The sequence below is a fragment of the Eretmochelys imbricata genome, chromosome 20 (genome assembly GCF_965152235.1).
Source record: "Eretmochelys imbricata isolate rEreImb1 chromosome 20, rEreImb1.hap1, whole genome shotgun sequence".
NCBI classification, from domain to species: Eukaryota; Metazoa; Chordata; order Testudines; family Cheloniidae; genus Eretmochelys; species Eretmochelys imbricata.
Window position 1 is genome coordinate 11,458,485 of NC_135591.1, and position 22,877 is coordinate 11,481,361.

Genomic DNA, 22,877 nt, shown 5'->3' on the forward strand with positions numbered 1-22,877 from the left:
AGGAGTAGCCCAGCATTTGTCCTGTAACTTTCTCCATTTCATTTGGGATCTTGGAGGTTTGTGGGATGATTCGCTCCAGTCTCAGAGACAAGAGAAATAAATGATGACGTCTGATGAAAGGCCGGGGGAGCCAGGGATCTGCCCAGACCACTATCTGGAGCACCATCCCATTGGTACTGCCTGGGAAGCCAGACATAACCGCTGCTCCTTGAGCTCCCTCGAGTTCTGATCACCGACAATGGCTTGGTCCTTCTGGGGCCTGGGGGCCTCCTGCTCCCCAGCACAGCTGTGCTCAGAGCCAGGGGGTGGCTACCAGCTTCACTCCCCCTGTGCTGACTGACTGAAGCAGGCTCCCAGTGTGTCTGCAGCAGGCAAGTGCCTCAAGGGCTACTGGTGCAATGTGTCCCCAAAGCCTGAGCTTGGCCCTGTGGCGCCCCAGAGGCCCGGAAGGCTGTTCCTACCCGCACGTGCTGGTGGGTGAACTGCTCCACCTGCTGCTGGTGCAGGCTGGCCAAGAAGAGCTGGTGCTGCAGCTGCTGGGTCTGCTTGAGAGCCAGCAGGGCGGTGTCGGAGCCGGGCTTGACAAAGCGCTGTCCGATCCGCAGGTCCATGGGGACAGCCTGAGGCACCCGCAGGGAGACGCACAGGTTCACAGCAGCTGGCAAGAAAGAAGCAGGGAGAGTTCAGTCATTGTCTGATCTGGCACCCCAATGTGTCCCTACAGGCTGCTGGAGAGAGGAAAGCCCCAAAACAGGCCCCAAAGGGCTGCCCACGCCACCACACTGGGGACCCTTGTCCTGGCCCCAGGGGACAAGGAGGGCACCCCCCACCAGGGCAGTGACATAGAGCCCCTTCTCTACAGGGAGGGAACTTCAGCACCTGTTTCTTTCCTTGGACAATGAGAAGGGTTGAAGTGGAACATAAAAAACTGCTCACCCCGTGCAGTTTTGTGCCTGTGAGGGCCACAGCCCGAAGGTTCTGACCTGGATGCAGATCATTTAGGCATCCCCAGTGCATAATACTCAAAACAGAAAACCCTACACGAGAGCAGAAGCATCTTCTGCAGTCAGCACTTCTGGAGCCCTGGCAGCTGGCCTCTGGTGAACTCCAATCCAGTGTGCTCAGCTCACTGCTGGCTAGGGTTGGCTCTCTGCATACTGGCCTGACAGAGTATGTCTACACTGTAATTAAAAACTCTTGCAGCTGACTTGGGCTTGCAGTACAGATGTTCACACTTGGGCTGGAGCCTGGGCTCTAGGACCTTGTGAGTTGGGAGGGTCCCAGAGCTCAGGCTGCAGTCCAAGCCCAAGTGTTTACACCACAATTAAACAGCCGCTTAGCCCAAGCCCCTTAGCCCGAGTTAGCTAGCACAGGCCAGCCACAGATGTTTAACTGCGGTGTAGACATACGCGCAGAGTTCCCTGGGAACGTAGAATTCCTCTGGGCTCTTTTCTTATCCTCGCTGTCCCAAAGGTCCTGCTCCTGGAACTAAGTGATAATGCATACGCCACACACACCCATCCAGCCGGGCTGTCTCCTGCAGGGCTGAGAGAAGTCAAAAGTGCTAAAGCCGTTGAAGGGCATCTCTGCCAGAGCACGTCACAGCCACAGAGCTAAGGTACAATTTTAAACAGATTTTGCTCTATCAGCTTTGGAATCAACTTAAGTTAAACTGAAATGAAACTGGTTTAAACCAAACTAAGATCCAATTTAAGTGACGCCAGTGCAGCTCCTGTGTGTAGACAAGGGGTCAGGCACTAAACCCAGCAGGTCTGACTCTGAGCCATGTGACAGGCACTGCTGGGCAAGGCGGTGCCATTGTGAATCACTCTCCTGCACCTATAACCCCACTTAATAATGTAAACCTACTAAAAAAACATCATTAGAGCCCACATCTGTTCCCATAACAGCACAAACTCTTCTGCAATCTAAATCCAGGGCCCAGACTGGAGATGTTCAAGCAGTCCTGTGCGTACCTGGAGAACACTCCCCTGAGATGTGTGTTGAAGGATAAATTTCTCCAGTGCATGCAGTGTTGTCAGCTTTCATGCTTTTACTGCAGTTCTCATGACATTTGGTGCTCTTCTTAAAGCCCCAGCTCCTGGATCAGGTGATCACATGAGACAGAATTGCAACTTTCATTTTTTAAAACAGGGTAAGTTTCCAGCTCTTGGGATTGTAGAGAAAAGCTTGAGAAAGTGACTCCTAAAGACTCAGAAACTAGAAGGCAAATAAGCAGAACCCCAAAGTCATTAAAATCTCATGATCTTTAAGCCAATTTCATGATGGGGGGATGGGACAGGGGACTCATGACTTGTTAAATGCTTGGGGTTGGCAGCATTGTCCAAGCAAGTGCAGAAGCATGTGTCACCAGCAACACCCACAGAAGCGTTCTGCATTATCTCCTGAGTCACAGCTGCTCTCCCAGTGGGCCCAAGGGATACTTGCTGGTGGCCTGCAGATTGCTGGGGGAGGTATCCCAGGGTGCTGGCTCCTCCTTCTTCACTCCAGCTCTGAAGTTGCAGTAAATCAAGGTAACAATGCATTCACGGCTTTCCTAAGTTTGCAACTGCTGCTGTTCTGTGAAGGCACCCTGCACCCCATTGTGCTGGGCACTGCACAGTCACAGCATGAGGGCCAGTCCCTGCCCTGAAGACCTCGCCGTCTGAACAGTCAAGGAGGGTTATCAGCTGCATTTTGAGGTGGGAAGCTTAGGTCCAGAGGTCAGGAGAAAGTGAGGACTCTCTCAGACTCCTTTGAAGTCCTCCATCCACAGAGTCTGTGTCCGAGCCACTAATCACATCTTCACCCTCCAGAGATTAAGGACAAACTTGAAAACCCCCAGCAACCAGGGCTTTGCTTACTTTGCAGCCGGTGATGAAATCTGGCAATTGGGACTAAACTGCTACAGTACAAGGCAGAAATGTTGAGGATACAACCAAAGGAAACCCATGGAGCAATGACACAAGTGTCAGATTAAAAAAAAACCACAGCCAACCTTTTAGACCTTGTAGCTGGAAGGTGGAACACGACAGATATAGCCTGTGCCCTGCCCTTTCCAACCTCTCACAGAGGGAAGTGGCAGTGACCCTGACTCTAAGGGGTGTCTCTTGCTGAACCCCATTAAGAGTCCCAGGTTCAAAGTGCTCTAAAATCCACATGCCTGTGCAGACTGAAAAATGTTATGCCTCACTGGGCCCCATGTTAGAATTACGGGTTCAAATTTGGGGGGTTCCCAAGAAACAGCCCCCTGCCTCAAAAAATGAACTGCCTTTAAATTTTTCAGATTCTATCACCTTTTTGGTGCAGAATGAAAGATACAAATATGACTCTGACCCTCCTAAAATGTACAGCCCTGACTGCCCTGAGCTCAGTGATTCAATAGCACTAAGGACTAGGGTAGAAATATTTTAACACAAAACAAACACTTTAGCATCTTGGCGAACAGTTCACACCTCTGAGTTATTTCCTCAGAAACACACCTTGCGCTGGGCTCTCACATGGTGGCTTAGGGGAGCAGCTTTTGCCCCTCCATCACAAACCTCTGAGTTTACAGCCTCTCTGCAGGAGGTTTGCATGCTGTACACATTAACTCTCTCAATCTGCTCTGTGCTTGGGGCCACACTGGAGCTCCTTTCAGAAGTGTGAGCGATGTGTGCAATTCTATGTGATGGGGCTGAATGACGGCAGAGGCCTGGGTTATGGACATATGTCCTGCTGGACAGGTGATGGCAGAGGTTGGAGGGAGGGGTACACTCCTCATTGTGTGATAGGGACAGGTGACGGCAGAGGGAGGGGTCTGAATTTGTCTAGCTTCAACTTCCAGCCATTGGATCATGTTAGACCTTTCTCGGCTAGACTGCAGAGCCCAGTATTAAATATTTGTCCCCGATCTAGGTACTTAGACTGTAAACAAGTCATCCTTGAAGCCTTTCAAGTAATTTGTACACCCAGCATAGCAAAGAGATAGTGCAGTAACTCACATGTTAGTGGTCTTTTTCAGGTTTTGGCATGGCTATTACTTTTTCTCTGTGCCAGATGTTAGGTATTTGATTCTCCTGGATGACTCTAGATAGAAAGGTGGCTAGCTGTTATTTACTAGATTTTCCCAGTTTTTTCAAGAATTCAGGGGGGCCGTTATCAAGCTCACAGGCTTTACTTATTTTCAATGTTTTGATCACTCTTTCTACTTCATCTGCAGTGAAAGACAGGAAGCCTTCAGTTTCGGGTATGCACTGTTAGTACGATCGTCATCTCTTCTTCACCTCTCCTTCAAACTAGGGTGGCAACTGATGCATACTCAGAATACAGGACATCCCTGCCCCCGCTGGTGTGACCCCCCCCACATGCAGAAATGATGGCTAACAAAACCTGTACCAAACATTGCCACATTTAAAATGTCCAGCTCATTGCTGAATAGTATAGTAAAAGACTAATTCTAATTTCTGGCAAGTTAAATAATGCAGCAACCTACATCCAATTCCATGTAAGATTACACAAAATGGAATAAAAATTACAATGCAATGCAGAACTTTCTCAATAAAATACGTTTATTTGTGTGTAGCGAACAAAGTGACAATATAGACAGAGTTAGACTTGCTAGCAAGAAGCAGAGTTTTTGATGTGCCTAATTCATAGAGTACCATAACCGTTCATCTGTGTCTGCACTTTTGCCCACCCTGGGCCTCTTTCAGAAGTTCTTTCTTCTTGAGGAACTCAGCGTACATATTTTTGCATTCCCCTGTTAAACTGATGCATATCTAGAGCTCTGCTTTCATGCTCTCTACATCCAGCTGATTCCCTTTATTTCTCCCAGCTGTGGTCATCAGAGAGAAAACCCTTTCCATGTGACAGGTTTCAGAGTAGCAGCCGTGTTAGTCTGTATTCGCAAAAAGAAAAGGAGTACTTGTGGCACCTTAGAGACTAACCAATTTATTTGAGCATAAGCTTTCGTGAGCTACAGCTCACTTCATAGAATGCATCCGATGAAGTGAGCTGTAGCTCACGAAAGCTTATGCTCAAATAAATTGGTTAGTCTCTAAGGTGCCACAAGTACTCCTTTCCTCTCCATGTGAGCATTGCTGCACAGTATTGAAAAGATGTAGGAGCTGATCTTCTTAAAGTTCTTGAAGTTGCCCTGTGCTTGGTGAAAATGTTCTGTTGCCTCTCCTCGCTAGTTAGGCAATCCTTTAACACAGAAGAGTTTACCACTTTTAGAATTTCTTCATAGAGCTCATCCATGTCCATTTCTTTCATGCTGCAAGCCTGAACAGCTTCCAAAAATTCTTCAAAGCTGATGCGTTTTTCAAGAGCTAAATTGTACACTTTGCTGTGAAGGCTGTCTTCAGAGAAGTCATACCTGTCATGCAGATACTTCTTTGCTCTTTCATTAAAAGGCCATGAAGTCCTTTTTACACCTTCCAGCAATATTTTCAGTAATCTCCTCAAGCTTAGAATTCAGTGTGTAGCCAAAGAACTTGTTCCTAATCCTTCTCTCCAGTTTCATATTCAATCCATTCAAGAGTTCAGTAACTGAAAGAATACTAAGGCACATGGCTTCTAAAGCCTCATTACAGTCCTTGAATAGCTTCAGAGCACAGCTCCGAAAGAGAAAATATCTTTCAACTACCTCATTGGCAATGCCCTTGTCCCCAAAGCATTCCCAACTTATTTTGGGACACTCTTACTCTCCTAAACTCTGGAAATAGTGAGTTCGTGGTTTCCAGCACTTCAGTAATCTATTGATTGCTGGCAAAAAAGACAGTCACCTGGTAACAGCGTGTCTGAACCGATCGCACTCTTCCACCTCAACAATGTCACAAATCTCCTTTAATTGTTCTGTTCTAGTGGCAGAAATGTGGAAGTGGGAATAAACCTTTAGAATTAAATGTTCTACGTCAATATCAAGTTTAACTGCTGCATACTTTATTATGTTATGAAGAATGTGTGCTAAGCAGTGGGCTGCTAGAATGCCCTCTTGGACATTTTTCAGTTTCTGGTAAATGCTGTTATACATCCCATAATTTACACTGACATTATCAGCTGCATATGCTGACAGCTTCTCCAAACTGAGGTTAAAAGTCTTGAGTTTTCCACATATTTCTGTGGCAGTGGCTAGAAGAGTTTCCTATCATTGTAAAAAGCCAAGAGAAAGTATGTAACCCTTTTTCTTCAAAACTGAAATACCTTAAGACTAATAGAAAACACTTTGTTGCTCCCTTATTTGAAGCATCAGTGGCCAAAGAGAAATATAAATCATTAGCCTTAATATATCATAAATGCTTCTGAACTGAATATGGGGCTAAAACGTTCTCACTCAGTGCCTTAGCCATGGTATTTCCTCAAGTCAAGTTTTTAGCCACAGACTAGTCACGGTAAACAGTTTTATCAACTTTTATGCTACAGTCGATGCTTCAGGAAGAATGGTGATGCATAATAGCATGGAACAATTTGCAAAGTTCAGCAGCAGTCGCATTATCGTCACAAGGCAACACACTAGCTTTGAAGAAATTCTCTATCTTAGTTGAAGTAGCTGTACTCTGCGAGTTCTGTTTGTGCTTTTCAGAAGAAATGCATTGATTCAAATCTTCTTTTCCACGATTGCTGACATCTATATCCCACCGACTCAGGCTGCAGAATGCATGGCGCTCTCCTTTCCTTCTTTTAGCAATGAATTCAGATTCTTTTGGCCATTTGGGATTAAATTACATTGTTTACAGTCACCCTGCTGAAACACAACAAACTCCAAGACAATGTTGCCTTTATCGACCACAGCAGAGGATTGATCATGAATCGTGAATCATGTTTGAGGGAACAAGCTAAAAGGGAACAAGCTACTTGTACAAGCAGCAGTGTATTCATCCTGATCATGGAGATTATTAATTTTCCACCAGGGATCAAGATTTTAAAAAGATTCAGAGATTTCCCAGGATTCAGAAAGACTGACAGGTGTTCCCATACTGTGCTGGGGAGGTGGGGACAGCATAAGAACCTAAAGAGGGCAATACCAAGAGCCCCAGCAGGGCACAGTGAAGAAGTTTCTTTTTGATGCTTGTATGCAAAATAGTAGCTTCACACTAACACCAGATCTGAATCGGACCCTCTGCTCTGAGTGAAATAGAAGATGTTAGCAAACCTAGAATCCCTGAGTCCTTTGGATGTGTTACTTTTACTACTCTTTTCTGCAATGAAGAAGCTACATGTGGGGCACACTAAGATGATCAAAACATGAGCCACACATTCCAGCTGGTTTGAATGGCCTCAGTAATATGCATTTAAGGTACATGCATTTAAGTAATATGCATTTAAGGGCAAGTCATGCCTGACTAAACTAATTGCCTTCTATGACGAGTTAACTGGCTCTGTGGATGAGGGAAAAGCAGTGGACGTATTATTCCTTGACTTTAGCAAAGCTTTTGATACGGTCTCCCACAGTATTCTTGCCAGCAAGTTAAAGAAGTATGGGCTGGAAGAATGGACTATAAGGTGGACAGAAAACTGGCTAGATCGTCGGGTTCAACAGGTGGTGGTCAATGGCTCCATGTCTAGTTGGCAGCTGGTATCAAGTGGAGTGCCCCAAGGGTCGGTCCTGGAGCCAGTTTTGTTCAATATCTTCATTAACGATCTGGAGGATGGCGTGGATTGCACCCTAGCAAGTTTGCAGATGACACTAAACTGGGAGGAGAGGTAGATACACTGGAAGGTAGGGATAGGATACAGAGGGACCTAGACAACTTAGAGGATTGGGCCAAAAGAAATCTGATGAGGTTCAACAAGGACAAGTGCAGAGTCCTTCACTTAGGACGGAAGAATCCCATGCACCACTACAGACTAGGGACTGAGTGGCTAGGCAGCAGTTCTGCAGAAAAGGACCTAGGGGTTTCAGTGGATGAGAAGCTGCATATGAGTCAACAGTGTGCCCTTCTTGCCAAGAAAGCTAACGGCATTTTGGGCTGTATAAGTAGGGGCACTGCCAACAGATCGAGGGACGTGATCATTCCCCTCTACTCGGCATTGTTGAGGCCTCATCTGGAATACTGTGTCCAGTTTTGGGCGCCACACTCATAGAATCATAGCATATCAGGGTTCGAAGGGACCTCAGGAGGTCATCTAGTCCAACCCCCTGCTCAAAGCAGGACCGATCCCCAATTAAATCATCCCAGCCAGGGCTTTGTCAAGCCTGACCTTAAAAATTTCTAAGGAAGGAGATTCCCCACCTCCCTAGGTAACGCATTCCAGTGTTTCACCACCCTCCTAGTGAAAAAGTTTTTCCTAATATCCAACTTAAATCTCCCCCGCTACAACTTGAGACCATTACTCCTTGTTCTGTCATCTGCTACCACTGAGAACAGTCTAGAGCCATCCTCTTTGGAACCCCCTTTCAGGTAGTTGAAAGCAGCTATCAAATCCCTCCTCATTCTTCTCTTCCGTAGACTAAACATCCCCAGTTCCCTCAGCCTCTCCTCATAAGTCATGTGTTCCAGTCCCCTAAACATTTTTGTTGCCCTCCGCTGGACTTTTTCCAATTTTTCCACATCCTTCTTGTAGTGTGAGGCCCAAAACTGGACACAGTACTCCAGATGAGGCCTCACCAGTGTCGAATAGAGGGGAACGATCACGTCCCTCGATCTGCTGGCAATGCCCCTACCTGTACATCCCAAAATGCCATTGGCCTTCTTGGCAACAAGGGCACACTGCTGACTCATATCCAACTTCTCGTCCACTGTCACCCCTAGGTCCTTTTCTGCAGAACTGCTGCCGAGCCATTCAGTCCCTAGTCTGTAGTGGTGCATTGGATTCTTCCGTCCTAAGTGCAGGACTCTGCACTTGTCCTTGTTGAACCTCATCAGATTTCTTTTGGCCCAATCCTCCAATTTGTCTAGGTCCCTCTGTATCCTATCCCTACCCTCCAGCATATCTACCTCTCCTCCCAGATTAGTGTCATCTGCAAACTTGCTGAGGGTGCAATCCACACCATCCTCCAGATCACTACAAGAAGGATGTGGAAAAATTGGAAAGAGTCCAGTGGAGGGCAACAAAAATTATTAGGGAGCTGGAGCACATGACTTATGAGGAGAGGCTGAGGGAACTGGGCTTATTTAGTCTGCAGAAGAGAAGAATGAGGGGAGATTTGACAGCTGCTTTCAACTACCTGAAAGGGGGTTCCAAAGAGGATGGAGCTAGACTGTTCTCAGTGGTAGCAGATGACAGAACAAGGAGTAATGGTCTCAAGTTGCAGAGGGGGAGGTTTAGGTTGGTTATTAGGAAACACTATTTCACTCGGAGGGTGGTGAAGCACTGGAATGGGTTACCTAGGGAGGTGGTGGAATCTCCATCCTTAGAGGTTTTTAAGGCCCGGCTTGACAAAGCCCTGGCTGGGATGATGTAGTTGGGGTTGGTCCTGCTCTGAGCAGGGGGTTGGACTAGATGACCTCCTGAGGTCCCTGCCAACCCCGATATTCTATATTCTACATGGGTTATTCTGAAATACAGCCACGTTCCATAAGGTCTGCTTCCACCATTGCTCTGCCTAGCTGCGGAAGTAGTGGTGCCACACAAGTGCTGACATGAGGTGCAGCAGTTGGCTAGAAAGGGATTCTCCCACTATTTTCAGAGCAGCCCCCAGTGCACCATTACAGAGAGACTGTTTCATTGTTACGTACTTATCCAGACCAGAATTCAGCTGTAAGCCTTATGTTTCTCCTCTGGTTTTTTTTAGAGCATGCACTCTGGCTTGGAGTCTGGGTATAAGAGTCTTTAATTACATTGTCTGTCACTGTTTTGCTCACAAAGTTTATTGGTGGACCACCGGGGACAGACATGTGTTCCTGCTAGAGCCTGAGTCTACTTCCAGGATCAGGCCCTTGTCTTAGGAAAGCTTCAGTTCTAACAGCCTATTAGCCACCCCTCAGCCACCAGAACCCTGGCCTTGATCCACAATGTTACCTTTCTAATTCTGATTTGTCTCCATTCACTCAACCTTGTATTTCAGCCTTGCCCTCTCGCTCTCTTTGACATCCCCTCCTGGTTGTCTTCCCTTCATCTTAAATTTAATATGATAAAAAACGGAACTCCTTTCCTCTCCAGCCTGTCCTGCATTTTCCTTCACTGTTGAAACACTATCATCTTCCTGTTAGTCACTCAGACCATCAACTTGTGAGGGGTCTTTGATTCTTCCCTCTCCCGGGCCCCCATGTCAGGCTGTGTTTTCCTCTCTGGTGTTTCTAAAATCTGACCTTTTGCAAAAGTTCCTGACCCTCCTCATCAGCTCATAGTTTGAGTATTGTCACCTCACAGGCTACTGTGCAGCCTGGGCCCCCTGCAGCAGTCTAACCAACCATTAGCCCTGTCAAAGTATTGCCTGGCTGCTTGGGTTGCAGTCTCAAGCAGCCAGTGAGAGGGAAGGGCAGCTGCTGCAGCTGGCCCAGCTGTGGAGAATGGGCCCACCCCTACCTGCAGAACGCTGCATGATGGTGCTGCCCTGCCCTCGCCTGCATGGGCCCACCTGTGCCATGCCTGCCCCCCTCTGTGCCAGCCCTACTCCCGCTGGTTTAACTTTGCATGCAGTGAGGTCACACCATGGGGTTGGGGGCGGCGCACTCTGAAAAATGGCTTTCACCAACTCCACAGTCTCCTCCTCAATTTTCACCAGACAAAGCCATGTCCAGTTCTAAATTACTCCTGGACATAGACAGGGCTATACAAAATCAGGACTGTCTGGCTGGAACCAAGAGGAATGGCCTCCCTACTTCGAACTTTTTTCCTTATCCTTAGAGCATGTGTCAGGTGGGTAGCACTGTTTGGAGAGACTGGGTATGGTACTGTGTTGGAGGCTTTTGAGCCACACCAAGTCTTCTGATTAGTGCCCAAGCTTTGCGGCTGGATCTTGGCATGTTTAGCTCAGTGACAGCCTCATCCCATTTTGCTCATCTAGAAGCATTTAAGCTTAAGCTTTTAACACGTGTGTCAATGGCTGGATTGCCATGCTCTTCATATTGCTCGAGTTCTGCATGCTCCACATCTAGGCAAGGAATGTAGAGTCTCATTGCAACCTCTTGGAACGGACTCAGTGGTTGCTTTGTAAATGGCTTTTGTGGACAGCATGTCACCTTCTTCAACAGAGATGTCATGTGGGATACAAGTTATGTACCAGTCAGTGAATTGTGTAAAGCTGGGCCAGTTTGCGTTCCAGTAGTTCCAGTGAGGGTAGTTCGTGGTACTCACAATAAGTATGACAGGTTTCAGAGTAGCAGCCGTGTTAGTCTGTATTCGCAAAAAGGAGGACTTGTGGCACCTTAGAGACTAACCAATTTATTTGAGCATAAGCTTTGCATCCAATGAAGTGAGCTGTAGCTCACGAAAGCTTATGCTCAAATAAATTGGTTAGTCTCTAAGGTGCCACAAGTACTCCTTTTCTTTTTACAATAAGTATGGTTACTCCAACATTGATACGGATTGGATGATGTTGACTATCTGGGAAGGTTTTCAATACACTGCTTACAGCTTGAAGCCTGTGCTGATGGTCCAGATGAGGTTGCCTGGCAGAATGAAAAGTACCCCGTCATTTTCGACCCTGGAAGATGTGAAGGTCCTGGAGCAAGACCCAGTTCAAAACATCAACTCCACTTTGATCTGACTCTCTGCATCTCGAGTAGGAGCTACCTCCAAAAAATCTCCAAAACTGATGGCAGAGTGTGAGAGCTTAGAAAGAATATTTGGGGTAGGCAGGGGTGAAAGTAAGGCGGTACGGGCCGGTACAGCATACCAGTAAAAGGTAGCTGCAAATACCGGCCCGTACCTCTGCACTTTAATGTCGCTGCCCCTTTTGTCCACCCCCCGGCCGCCACGGGGGCAAAAAAAGTAGCTGCCCTGGGGCCGCAATTTAAAAGGGCCCGGGACTCCGGCTGCTGCTGTTGCGGCAGCACCAGCCAGAGCCCCAGGCCCTTTAAATCGCCGCTGGAGCCCTGGGCGGTGCGGGCCAGGGAGCTCAGATGGACTGGCTGGGGGATGCTGATCCCCAGTCCTGCCCCAGGCCCCGCTCCTTCCGGGGGAGAGGTGAGGGGTAGGGGAGGGGAAGAGCAGCCGTATACCGGTAAGTGCTCCATTTTACCTTCACCCCTAGGGGTAGGCCTAGTCAGTGGCCCTGTACACCTTTACCACTCTGAAATGACAACTCTTCAGCCGAATGAGATGGGATTGGGTCCGTGTCAGCAAGATCTGGTCTAACACAGGTGTAGCACATCCACATCTGCGCTATGTCTGGAGGCTAGGGACTGGAGAATGGAGTGTTTTAGCAGCTTAGACCTTCAGTGTTTAGCTGAATGATTTTCAGGAATGATCCAATGCCCAAGCCAGATTGCTGAGATCACTTGAAAGTCCATCTAGCTAGGATCTAAGTTTTGGTCTTCTGGTTGCAACTTTAATTTCTCCTGCTGAAGTAGGGTATTCTACAATAGGAGGTTGCTGCATTATGGCAGGGGGGATCTGGGAGAGAGACATACACCTCGTGATGGAGAGGGGAGATGGCAGGGGGCAGAACAGGGCATATGCCCCACTCTGTGACGGGGCTGGATGATGGCAGAGGTGAAGGTGGGAGGGACTTACACCTGTGGTGTGATGGGAACAGGCATATGCCTTGTACGGTGATGGGGATGGGCAATGAAAGGAAGATCTGGGGGAGGGGTAGGCTTATCTGCAGGATATTTATGAATCTTTTTTCATTAGCTCTAATCACATTAAAAACAAACTCTGAAACCAGCGGGAGCATGTGTGTGTTGGGGGAGGGGAGGAATAGGCGAGTGGTCAGATGTGAGCTGGGGCGGGGACAGGCGAGTGGCCAGATGTGAGCATCCGGACAAACAAGCTGCTATCCTTCCCTGCTTGCCCTGAGCCAGGAAAAAGGCCTTGTCCACGCAGCCAAGAGGCACTGTTTACAGGGGAGGGCGCCGCTGCTAAGTGGTTACTGGGCTGGGCCAGGCCTTAGACAGCAGGACTGTTCTCTTTGCAAAGTCTCTCCAGCCGCTGGTCTCTCTTGGTGTGTGTTAACCCTGCAGGAGCCTTTGCCAGTCATCTCCCCTCCTGGAGCTTCTGCCAGCCACAGCCGCAGGGTTCTGCTCCTGGTTCCCAGGACGACCAGGCAGTGGAGAAGCTGGCTTCAAACTCTCAACTGAGCGCAAAGCTGGGTCCCAGCCCAAGGAGTCACAGGGAGAATAGCAGTAACTGGCATATAACAGGGCTCAGGCAGCAGAGAGAAAATGGACAAATGGACCTGCTCCCCCTCCACGTATGTGTGACTCTGTGCAGCTACAATGGGCACCTCTACACAGGGCATGTAGGCTTAGCACAGCAACTCCCCTTCAATGAGCCCTTCTGCACAAAAGCAGGTCTGAGACCATTAGTCAGTGCTGCATCTTGAGAGCTCCACTGTGGCTAGGGACTCGGCGGCCAAGGCTGCCTCAGCTGGCTGCAGACAGCACAGTGGGCAGAGGAGGAGATGCCCAAGACTGCAGCGTTCAAAGTAAAGGGAAATGGCCAACAGTGTGGCATAAACAGCAGGGAGGCAGGGGCTCGAGGGAGCACTTGTCAGCCATGTCTGAAAGTATTTAACAAACAAGGGGTTGCCTTGCCCCACGTCCCACCCTCCACCCCATGCTGGGTCAGGGCAGGACTGCCCAGAGCTCACTGGCCAGTCAGGGGGAGAGCTAGGAAGGACACCAGGCCTCCCATACCAGAGCCAATGTTTCTGTGATCTTCTGGACCCATGCCTCTGTCTCAGTGGCTTGCCAGCGCTGGTTTCCCACATGGGCCCTTCCAGCACAGGAAGCTGTTTATTTCAGCTGTGACTCCTGCTGCAGTTTGAATTGATTTGGGGTTTAACCCTGGGTCCCCTACCAAAAGCAACAGTAAATAACTTCCCTTCCCCGACCCCCACCGGATGCTCCCACAGGATTCAATGGACAGACCCTTGTGTGCACAAGTGACTCCCTCCCTCCCTCACCTGGGAAAGGAGCATCTCCAGAAATAGCATCAAGGCTGCTCCTGTCCTGCTGGGGTCTGCAATGCTCCAAAGAGGCTGCACCAGGCAACCCCTCATCTCCCCAAACCCAGGCCTGGCCTGCTGATGCTGAGTTAAGGTGTTCCTGCACCCTGGGTCTGCTGGCCCAAGGCCATTAGGCTTTGCCGGGCCCTCGGCACAGGCTGCCGTGTAACAGAGAGCAAGCCCAGAAGGATCTCACATCCATCTAGGCTTCACTGAGGCAGAAAACACACAGGAAATCCATGGCGAACAGAATAAAGTCGCAGCTGCTCTGAGGGTTGGACAGGCCCCACAGAATGCACCAGCACGTCCTGGGGCCATGAAGTCCATTCAACTCACCCAGCCGCATGGGGCAAGTAAAATGTCTGCTGTTCTTATGAAAGCAGAGTGCATCCAGCTGTGAGAGCACTGGGGCAGGGAGGCTGCCAGGCCAGGAACAGCACCTCCCTCTTTGTTTGCTTTCCGACAACATTCCCGCCAATGAATTTTAGTTCTTAAGAACATTCATAGGGTGTGGGGGGTGGGGGGCACTTATGCCAGTCTGTGTTCACACAGCTAGTCACACTGCAAATGCTTCAGTAGCCACCACCCAATCAAGGAGCAGAATATTACCACATTACTTGGGTGACTGAATCATAGAATCATAGAATATCAGGGTTGGAAGGGACCTCAGGAGGTCATCTAGTCCAACCCCCTGCTCGAAGCAGGACCAATCCCCAACTAAATCATACCAGCCAGGGCTTTGTCAAGCCTGACCTTAAAAACTTCTAAGGAAGGAGATTCTACCACCTCCCTAGGTAACGCATTCCAGTGTTTCACCACCCTCCTACTGAAAAAGTTTTTCCTAATATCCAACCTAAACCTCCCCCACTGCAACTTGAGACCATTACTCCTTGTCCTGTCCTCTTCTACCACTGAGAATAGTCTAGAACCATCCTCTTTGGAACCACCTCTCAGGTAGTTGAAAGCAGCTATCAAATCCCCCCTCATTCTTCTCTTCTGCAGACTAAACAATCCCAGTTCCCTCAGCCTCTCCTCATAAGTCATGTGTTCCAGACCCCTAATCATTTTTGTTGCCCTTCGCTGGACTCTCTCCAATTTATCCACATCCTTCTTTTAGTGTGGGGCCCAAAACTGGACACAGTACTCCAGATGAGGCCTCACCAATGTCGAATAGAGGGGAACGATCACATCCCTCGATCTGCTGGCAATGCCCCTACTTATACAACCCAAAATGCCATTGGCTTTCTTGGCAACAAGGGCACACTGCTGACTCATATCCAGCTTCTCGTCCACTGTCACCCCTAGGTCCTTTTCCGCAGAACTGCTGCCTAGCCATTCGGTCCCTAGTCTGTAACGGTGCATTGGGTTCTTCCGTCCTAAGTGCAGGACCCTGCACTTATCCTTGTTGAACCTCATCAGATTTCTTTTGGCCCAATCTTCCAATTGCTTACTGCAGGATGGATGGTGAAACTCAAAGCAAACTGCCTGTTAGCATCTTGAGGCCTGAGCTCCACTGACATCCACAGGGTATGGCTGACCAAGGAGCACATCCAGCTCTGGGTGCAGATCATCCTCAAATCTCAGAATAGGCCACATCCCCTGAATAAACTGTTCCTGGATGACTTGCCCTGCTCTAGCCATGAGCGTCCCAATGGAAAGCAGAGGCCTGGGCTGGTAGAGAATCAAATCATCCCCTTCATCTGTTCTCCGGGGGGTCTTGCAGTGAAGGAGGATGAGCTTTCGGTTATGGGACTAGACCAGACCTCAGGAGACCTGGGGCCCAGACCCATCTCTCCCCCAGACTTGCTGTATGTGCCTGGAAAAGCCACTGTCACTTGGTGCCTCAGTTTCCCTGGTCTGTACAATGGAGATAGTAAATAACAATCTATAACTTAAGTCATCAGGACAGTGAGGGATCAGAGGAGGATCAGTTTATGCCCCCAGACTACTCAGATGTTCTCCTTCAGAGAGAAGATGGATATTGTATTTCCCTAGGGAGCAGAACCAACTCCATGTAATTCCCTGCAGTCAGGGAGCAGCCACTCCAGCCCTCTGCACTCAGACCCAGCTTCAGTGTGGAGGGAAGGTTGCAACAGAGCACCCACTGCCCAAGGAGTGTCAGTGCTGACTCGCTCCCTGGCCTTCCCTGGGAAAGCCCTTTGGCGGCACTGGCAAGAATGCAGACTCTGTGCTCAACGACACAAAGTGGCTTACAAACATTTTCCAGCTTGCTCACTCTCTCCGGGGCCTGACCTATCCCTCAGCCTGGCACTGCATGGAGAAAACAGCAGCAGACAGTCCGTTCTTTGCTTGCCGGAGGAGAGGAGAGGAGAGGAGAGGAGAGGAGAGGAGAGGGCCTGGGAAGTGGTTGCAGAGAACTGGTGCCTTGATCACAGTGAGGACACTAGTGGTGCCCAGGGGGTGGGGAAAGGGACTCTTCTATCTGAGTCAGGCCTCTACAGCATTACTGAGCATGAAGACAACTGACCCTGGGCAAAGCCTAGCCACAGCCAGAGAGCTCAGTATAGGCAAAAGATGGCGTGGGGAGAAAGGAGCGAGACAGGGACGCTCAATGCAAAGCAAATGTTAAAACTGTGTTAGAATCAAATCAAAAGCAGGAAAGTTCAGGTTCGTGCAGCATAGAAACGCAAGTACCGCCAGCTAGCCTGCTCCAACCAGGCCTTCGAGCCTGTGTCCTGTCCCCAGCACCAGCAGCCTCAGAAAAGGTGCTAGAGAGGCCATATCCTGCCTTTTGGGACAATTTTTTCTTAACTCCCAGCTCAGACCCTCAATGAGAACTGGTGGCATAGCATTTCACAGCCTAATTGTGTTCTGTGATTCCATTAGCAGTTTTAAATGTGATGTCTTTCAGTTTCAATCTCTGTGCATCTACAGAACATTTTCTAACCCTGTTTTTGTTGTTAAAGTGTAGTTTATCACAGGGCTGTTCAGCTAACACAATGGACACCACACCATCCCCATGGAGGGTCAGATGCCCAAAGCAAGACCTGCAGAAACCTTTGCTTTTGCATTTCCTGATTTATCTGCAACCTAGCACAGTAGCAACTCAGCTGTTGACAGTGCAAAAGCTTTATTGTTGTGATGGGGGGAAGACACCAAGAAATCTTAATTTGCAGAATGTTAAAGAATGCAGCAAAAATTACAAAAAGACCCTAAAAATCACAGGAGCTGCAGTTTTCTCCACAGCCCCTGATCTTCCCCCATTTCTGATATCTGGGCCAAGTCTACACTACTACTTATGTTGGCAAAACTTATGTAGCTCAGGAGTGTGAAAAAAGACCCCCCAAGCAACATAAATTTTGGCGGCATAAGTGGCAGTGTGCACAGGGCTATGTCGATGGGAGAGCTTCTCCCGCCAATATAGCTACCACCGCTTGTTCAGGTGGTTTTATTATGTCAACGGGAGAGCTCTCTCCCGTCAGCATACAGCAGTTACAGAAGTGATCTTACAGAGGCACCGCTGCACTGGTACAGCTATGCCACTGTAAGCTGACTAGTGTAGACATGGAGTAAGTCAGGTTGGTTTTTTTGCAGGGCTGAATTTTGCTGCGGATGTTTTAATGAGACATTTGTTATCTCTCACATGCCCATTATCCCAACAGCAACCCTGGACCCATCAGGCTCAGTGTGGAATTATGCCAGCAAACGTGCGCCAAAGAAATTTTTCAATCACTTAAAATTGCCTTCCCAACTCGTTCTTCAGCATATCTTGGTTACCTTCTGTGTGATTTTAAAAAAATCCCCCTTTTTTATTCTGTTATAAAAGGAAAGTATCTTCTTCAGAACCATGCAGAGCTAACAAAACTTAACCCGAGGGATTTTGCTCATATTAAAAATGTTTATAAATAAAATATACAAAAAAGCCATGCTAAAGGAACAGCAAGATTGCAAAGTCAAGCACTTAAAAATGAGAAATGCTAGAAGAGCCACAGCTCCCTCACAACTTTAAAGTGGCCACTTTGAGCTTCTGCATGTTGATAATGTTTTTAATTACATGATCACAGACTTTTGTTCCCCACTGAATTCCTGCCTCATTTCCTATGGTGTTTTTTTTAAAAGCAAATTGAAAAATACAGGAATTCCATCATCAGCAGGATTGGGGCCTTCAGCTCCACAGTACGGACCTCTGCCACTTGAGCTAACAGAGTAACTGATAGCAGTAGTAGGCTATTATCTTCTATGTGGACCAGTCAGTAGAGGAGGGATGAGACACACACTTTAAGTAAGTCAGACAGCTTCCTCCTTCCCCTCCTCATTGCCTGGGTGCCAGCAGGGGAGCACAGGAGAGGCAGCCTCCCAGCTCTCAAATCCTGTGCCTTTCATCACAGCAGCTCGCAGCAGCTCTGAAGAACAATTGCAGGGAAAGTCCTGCAGAGCTGCTGTAGTCCCAGGATGGAACATGCTTAGTTGCTTTGTAGGGATGGAGCATGCTCCCTGCAAAAAGAATGTCTGGAGAATTTAGTTGCCAAACACAGATGGAGGGTATGTAAGGGTGTTGCCCCCCAAACTGTATACATTTATTTTTTTCCAGTAGTTTACAATTCAGATTAAAAAAAAAAAATTTCTACGCACCCGCGATTCCTAATGTGAAGGGCAAAGCCAACTGGAACCCAACTGGCTCTCTGATTTCCACCCCTCACAGCAGGTATTGCAGTATTTGCAGAAATTGATGCAACAATACGCAACTCAGAGGTGATGCGTGACACACACACACCCCACCCAGATTTCTCCCAGGGTTTCTATCTGCTGGAGACACCTGACTCCTCCCCAGGGCAAAGGCTGGGGGCTGGCTGCTGTATGAGACTCACCGCCAACTTCTCCCCTCCTCACACAGGCCTGGGCTCAGCAAAACCACCACAGAGCTTCCCCTGGGTGGGCAGGGCACTTTGCCATGGGGCGCTGGGCACCCTCACCGTGCTGCAGAGTGGACAGTGCTCGCACCTGCTCTCAGCAGTGTCCACAGCGCCTCTCACCCACTCGCCTCCCCTGCTCCTGCTCACACTTTGCTGCACACAGCTGACTCTAGCCCTCAGTGCCCAGCATCTGTTCCCCACCTCCCAAGCACAGCTGGCTCCTGCCCCCTCCCCCAGCACACATTTTGTTCTAGCCCTCCATGCCCAATATCTGTCCCTCTACCCTCTCCTGCACAGCTGGCTCCTGCCCTCCTTCCCCTCCACCCCCACCCCTCACAGTACACCGCTGGCTCTAGGCACCAAGCTCATATCTCACTCCCACACACAGCTGGATTGTAGGCTCAGTACAGTTCCCTCCCTACATCCTTAGACTTAACTATTTCCAATTTGCTTACATGTGAGTGAACACTGATATAAAATACTGAAATTAAGCTTTTAAAGTTTTTACTTAAGTAAAATAATTTGATGGACCTATCTAAAACCAAGAAAAGCTAAAATGGATATTCGGAAGTCTTTTGTGAAAGCAATTGTGGAACTGTCAGTGGCTGATTCACTGCAGGATATTACAACACTTCCAGGCCAGGCCCTGCCTCCACCTGCCTTGGCTCTGGACTCCTTCTCATCGTAAGTACAGCAAGAGGATCTTGAATCTTTGGGTGTAGTGAGTATGGGTTCTCTAAGCACATATACGACTGAAGATGATCTGAGAAGCATAACTGCTCCTATAGATCTCGGAGGAAAAAGAAACAGGCCTAATCAACCACATTTGCCTGATTTTCCAAAGAGAATGTTTGAGATACGTAACTGTTCTTTTCCAGTTTTCCATTACAACAACATTCCTTGGGTTGAATATTTTGTTCAACAAGATGCTGTGTTCTGCTTTCGCTACTGTCACTTCCATTCTGAAACAGGCTATGTGGATGATTCATTTATCAAAAACAGTGTGCAGGATTGGAAGAAAATCTCTGAAAAATTGTATAATCATGCTGTTTCCTATGTTCATGTGAAATGTATGGAAAAGTAGCAATGCTTCCATAGAGAAGAAACTGGATCAATAGTAGTGAAGCTTTTGGCAAGTCATAAAAGTACCATTGAGAGAAACCGGGACTACCTTACTAAGTACTGTGTGATATTGTCAAGTTACTTTCAAAACTTGGCTTACTGTTTTGAGGGCACAATGTGGGAAAGGAATCTAAATTGAAAGAGAATTTCCATGAATTTTGTGATTTCTTTTCATAGTATGACAAAACTTTCAATAAAACATAAGCAAATTATTTTAATTATACAAGCCCTGGCTTTTAAACCTAAGTGCTGCCAATTTGTGCAGATTTGATTTGCAAAGAAATTGTACAGGCAAGGAATAAGACTTTTTCTTCCCCCCCCGTAATTGCAGATGAGGCCAGGTCTTTTAAGACAGAGCAACTTTCAGTTTGTATCAGATATGAAGAAAACCTAGAGATTAAAGAAAGGTTCCCGTGCCTCATCAACTGATTGTCATAAGAATAGCCATACTGGGTCAGACCAAAGGTCCATCAAGCCCAGTGGCCAATGCCAGGTGCTTCAGCGGGAAATGGCATTTATACTGCCATAAAGACACCTTTGAGATGAGTGGATTGCAGAATGTGCCAATAGTTGCTCAATCTTATGATGATATTTCTGTGAGGTCAGGATACATAGCTGGGATTCAGCAGCAAATGAAAGAAGACCATCCGTTTGCAATGAATGTACACTGTATGACACACAAACTCAACTTCGTTCTCATAAAGTCATAGTGCTGTTAGCTTTCTAAATGTACTGGAGAAATTGTATCCAGTCTTTGCGGAGCCAACCAAGCATCAGAGTTTTCTCGACATGAAGACAGCTTTAGGTCTTAAGCATCAAGAGATCATGCAGCCCAGTAATACGTGTTGGGCATGTAAGTGGAGAAATGTGTTTGCAGTAAAAACGCAATACACTGCCATCATGCGGTGTCTAAAAGATCTGAATGAACAAGGTGAAAGTTGATCTGTGGGAGAGAATGGCCTTTATCATCACATGACTGGAGTTTAATTCAGTGCTTTCAACATATTATGAAAGTTGTTCATGTCGCTCACAAAGGATTTCAAGGCATCGACACCATGCTTGCAAAAGCTTCCTCTGTCATAGAGAAAATGAAAGTGCACTTCGAGAAATGCAGAAGTGAAAGAGGCTAGAATGAAATGTGGAAAGAAGTTGCAGAATTCTGTCAAGACTGTAACATTGCAGTGCCAGATGAAGACACACGTCACTCACCAAAATAAAAAGAATAGTAAAAGCCTCAGCAGCTCTTACAGACTTCACTGTCCCAATAACTTTGGGTCAAAGAGAGTGTGTGGATGAGACAACAAAAGCACATGGAACACCCAAGACAGTAAGTGCACCTGAAAAAAACATGTGGCATCAGCAGTTATTATGTTGGACTAGATTGATAACTGGTATATTTCTGATATGGGAAATGTAAGAAAGAGTGACTCCACAGCAGACCCTAGAATTTGGCCTGACCATTAGGAAGAAATATGTTTCTCAGCCACCCTGCTGAGTCTGTGTTGATTGAAATTGCCTGTCAGTTTTACAAGGTCAGTGTTAATTGTAGAAGTACATCCAGAGACAAAGAGATTGTTCTAAAAGTAACAAGCTGTCCTTTATGGCTGGTACAACTTTGTTTTCCTGAACTCTGGAATAAGATGTGTGAACCCCCCACTCTTGCATGCTTATCTTGTTTGTTTCCTTTTAGATATAATAAGTGAGAACAATATTGAAGTCTGCCATGTCCCACTGATTTTAGAATGGTTATGTTAAAGGATGGGTAGGTGATTAAAATGCAGATGTGACAGGATACATGTTGGAGTGTGATTGTATGTATGTATGATTGAATGAGGAATGGAAGATTAAAGGTTGAGGTGCCAGCCTTAAAATAAGATTGTCTGGCTGAAGAAAGCAGTGGACGAGATAGCCCGATAACCCTGAGGGCATACTTGCCCCAAGGACAGGAAGGCCGAAGAACCAAAGAACAAGATAACAGCATACTGTCATTTTGTCACTGCTGTGCCATCTGCATGATTGATTATCACCTCAAAAGTGAGAACAGTGATTGATTATCACTTCAATCACGAAAACAGCATGATGAGGAAAACCCCATAGACTTGCATGAGGATGGGTCCCTATAAAGACAGACCCTAAAGACTGAGGACTTCGGGTCTGATTCTGCAAACCAACCTCCAGGAGCATCGGATGCGCCCTGTTCCCCCCTCGTGTCCCCTGGCCAGTGACTTGGCATGAGCAACTCCTAGGATGGTAACTATAACAACTTTGCAGAACTTGTGTGTGTATGTGTGTGTGAGTGAATGAGATGTTATAGCTATAACTGATTGCTTACTCTGATTCTTTCTGTAGTCACAATAAACGTGGCATTTTGCCTTATCCCCTTTAATAAGATCCTACTGGTTTTTATTTTATTGGTATAACAGTACCCATCCTGACAGGTTTCAGTGGTAGCCGTGTTAGTCTGTATCAGCACACACAAAAAGAGGTGTCCTTGTGGCACCTTAGAGACTAACAAATTTATTTGGGCATAAGCTTTCATGGGCTAGAACCCATTTCATCAGATGTATGAAGTAAAAGATACAGGAGCAGGTATAAATACATGAAAGGATGGGGGGTGCTTTACCAAGTGTTAGGTCGGTCTAATGAGATAAATCCATTAACAGCAGGATACCAAGGGAGGAAAAATAACTTTTGAAGTAGTAAGAGAGTAGCCCATTACAGACAGTTGACAAGAAGGTGTGAGTAACAGCAGGGAGAAATTAGTATTGGGGAAATTAAATTTAGGTTTAGTAATGACCAAACCACTCCCAGTCTTTATTCAGGCCTAATCTGATGGTATCTAG

At 47.4% G+C, this 22,877-nt stretch overlaps 1 protein-coding gene across 1 annotated transcript in view; it reads right to left on the reverse strand.

Annotated features, from left to right (window-relative positions):
- The window catches only part of HDAC7 (histone deacetylase 7), a 139,942-nt gene that overhangs the window by 59,448 nt on the left and 57,617 nt on the right, over nucleotides 1-22,877 (reverse strand). The window contains exon 2 of the mRNA XM_077838759.1: nucleotides 462-658. Coding sequence (XP_077694885.1) covers nucleotides 462-658 — 197 coding nt within the window. The remainder of the gene's footprint in view (nucleotides 1-461; nucleotides 659-22,877) is intronic.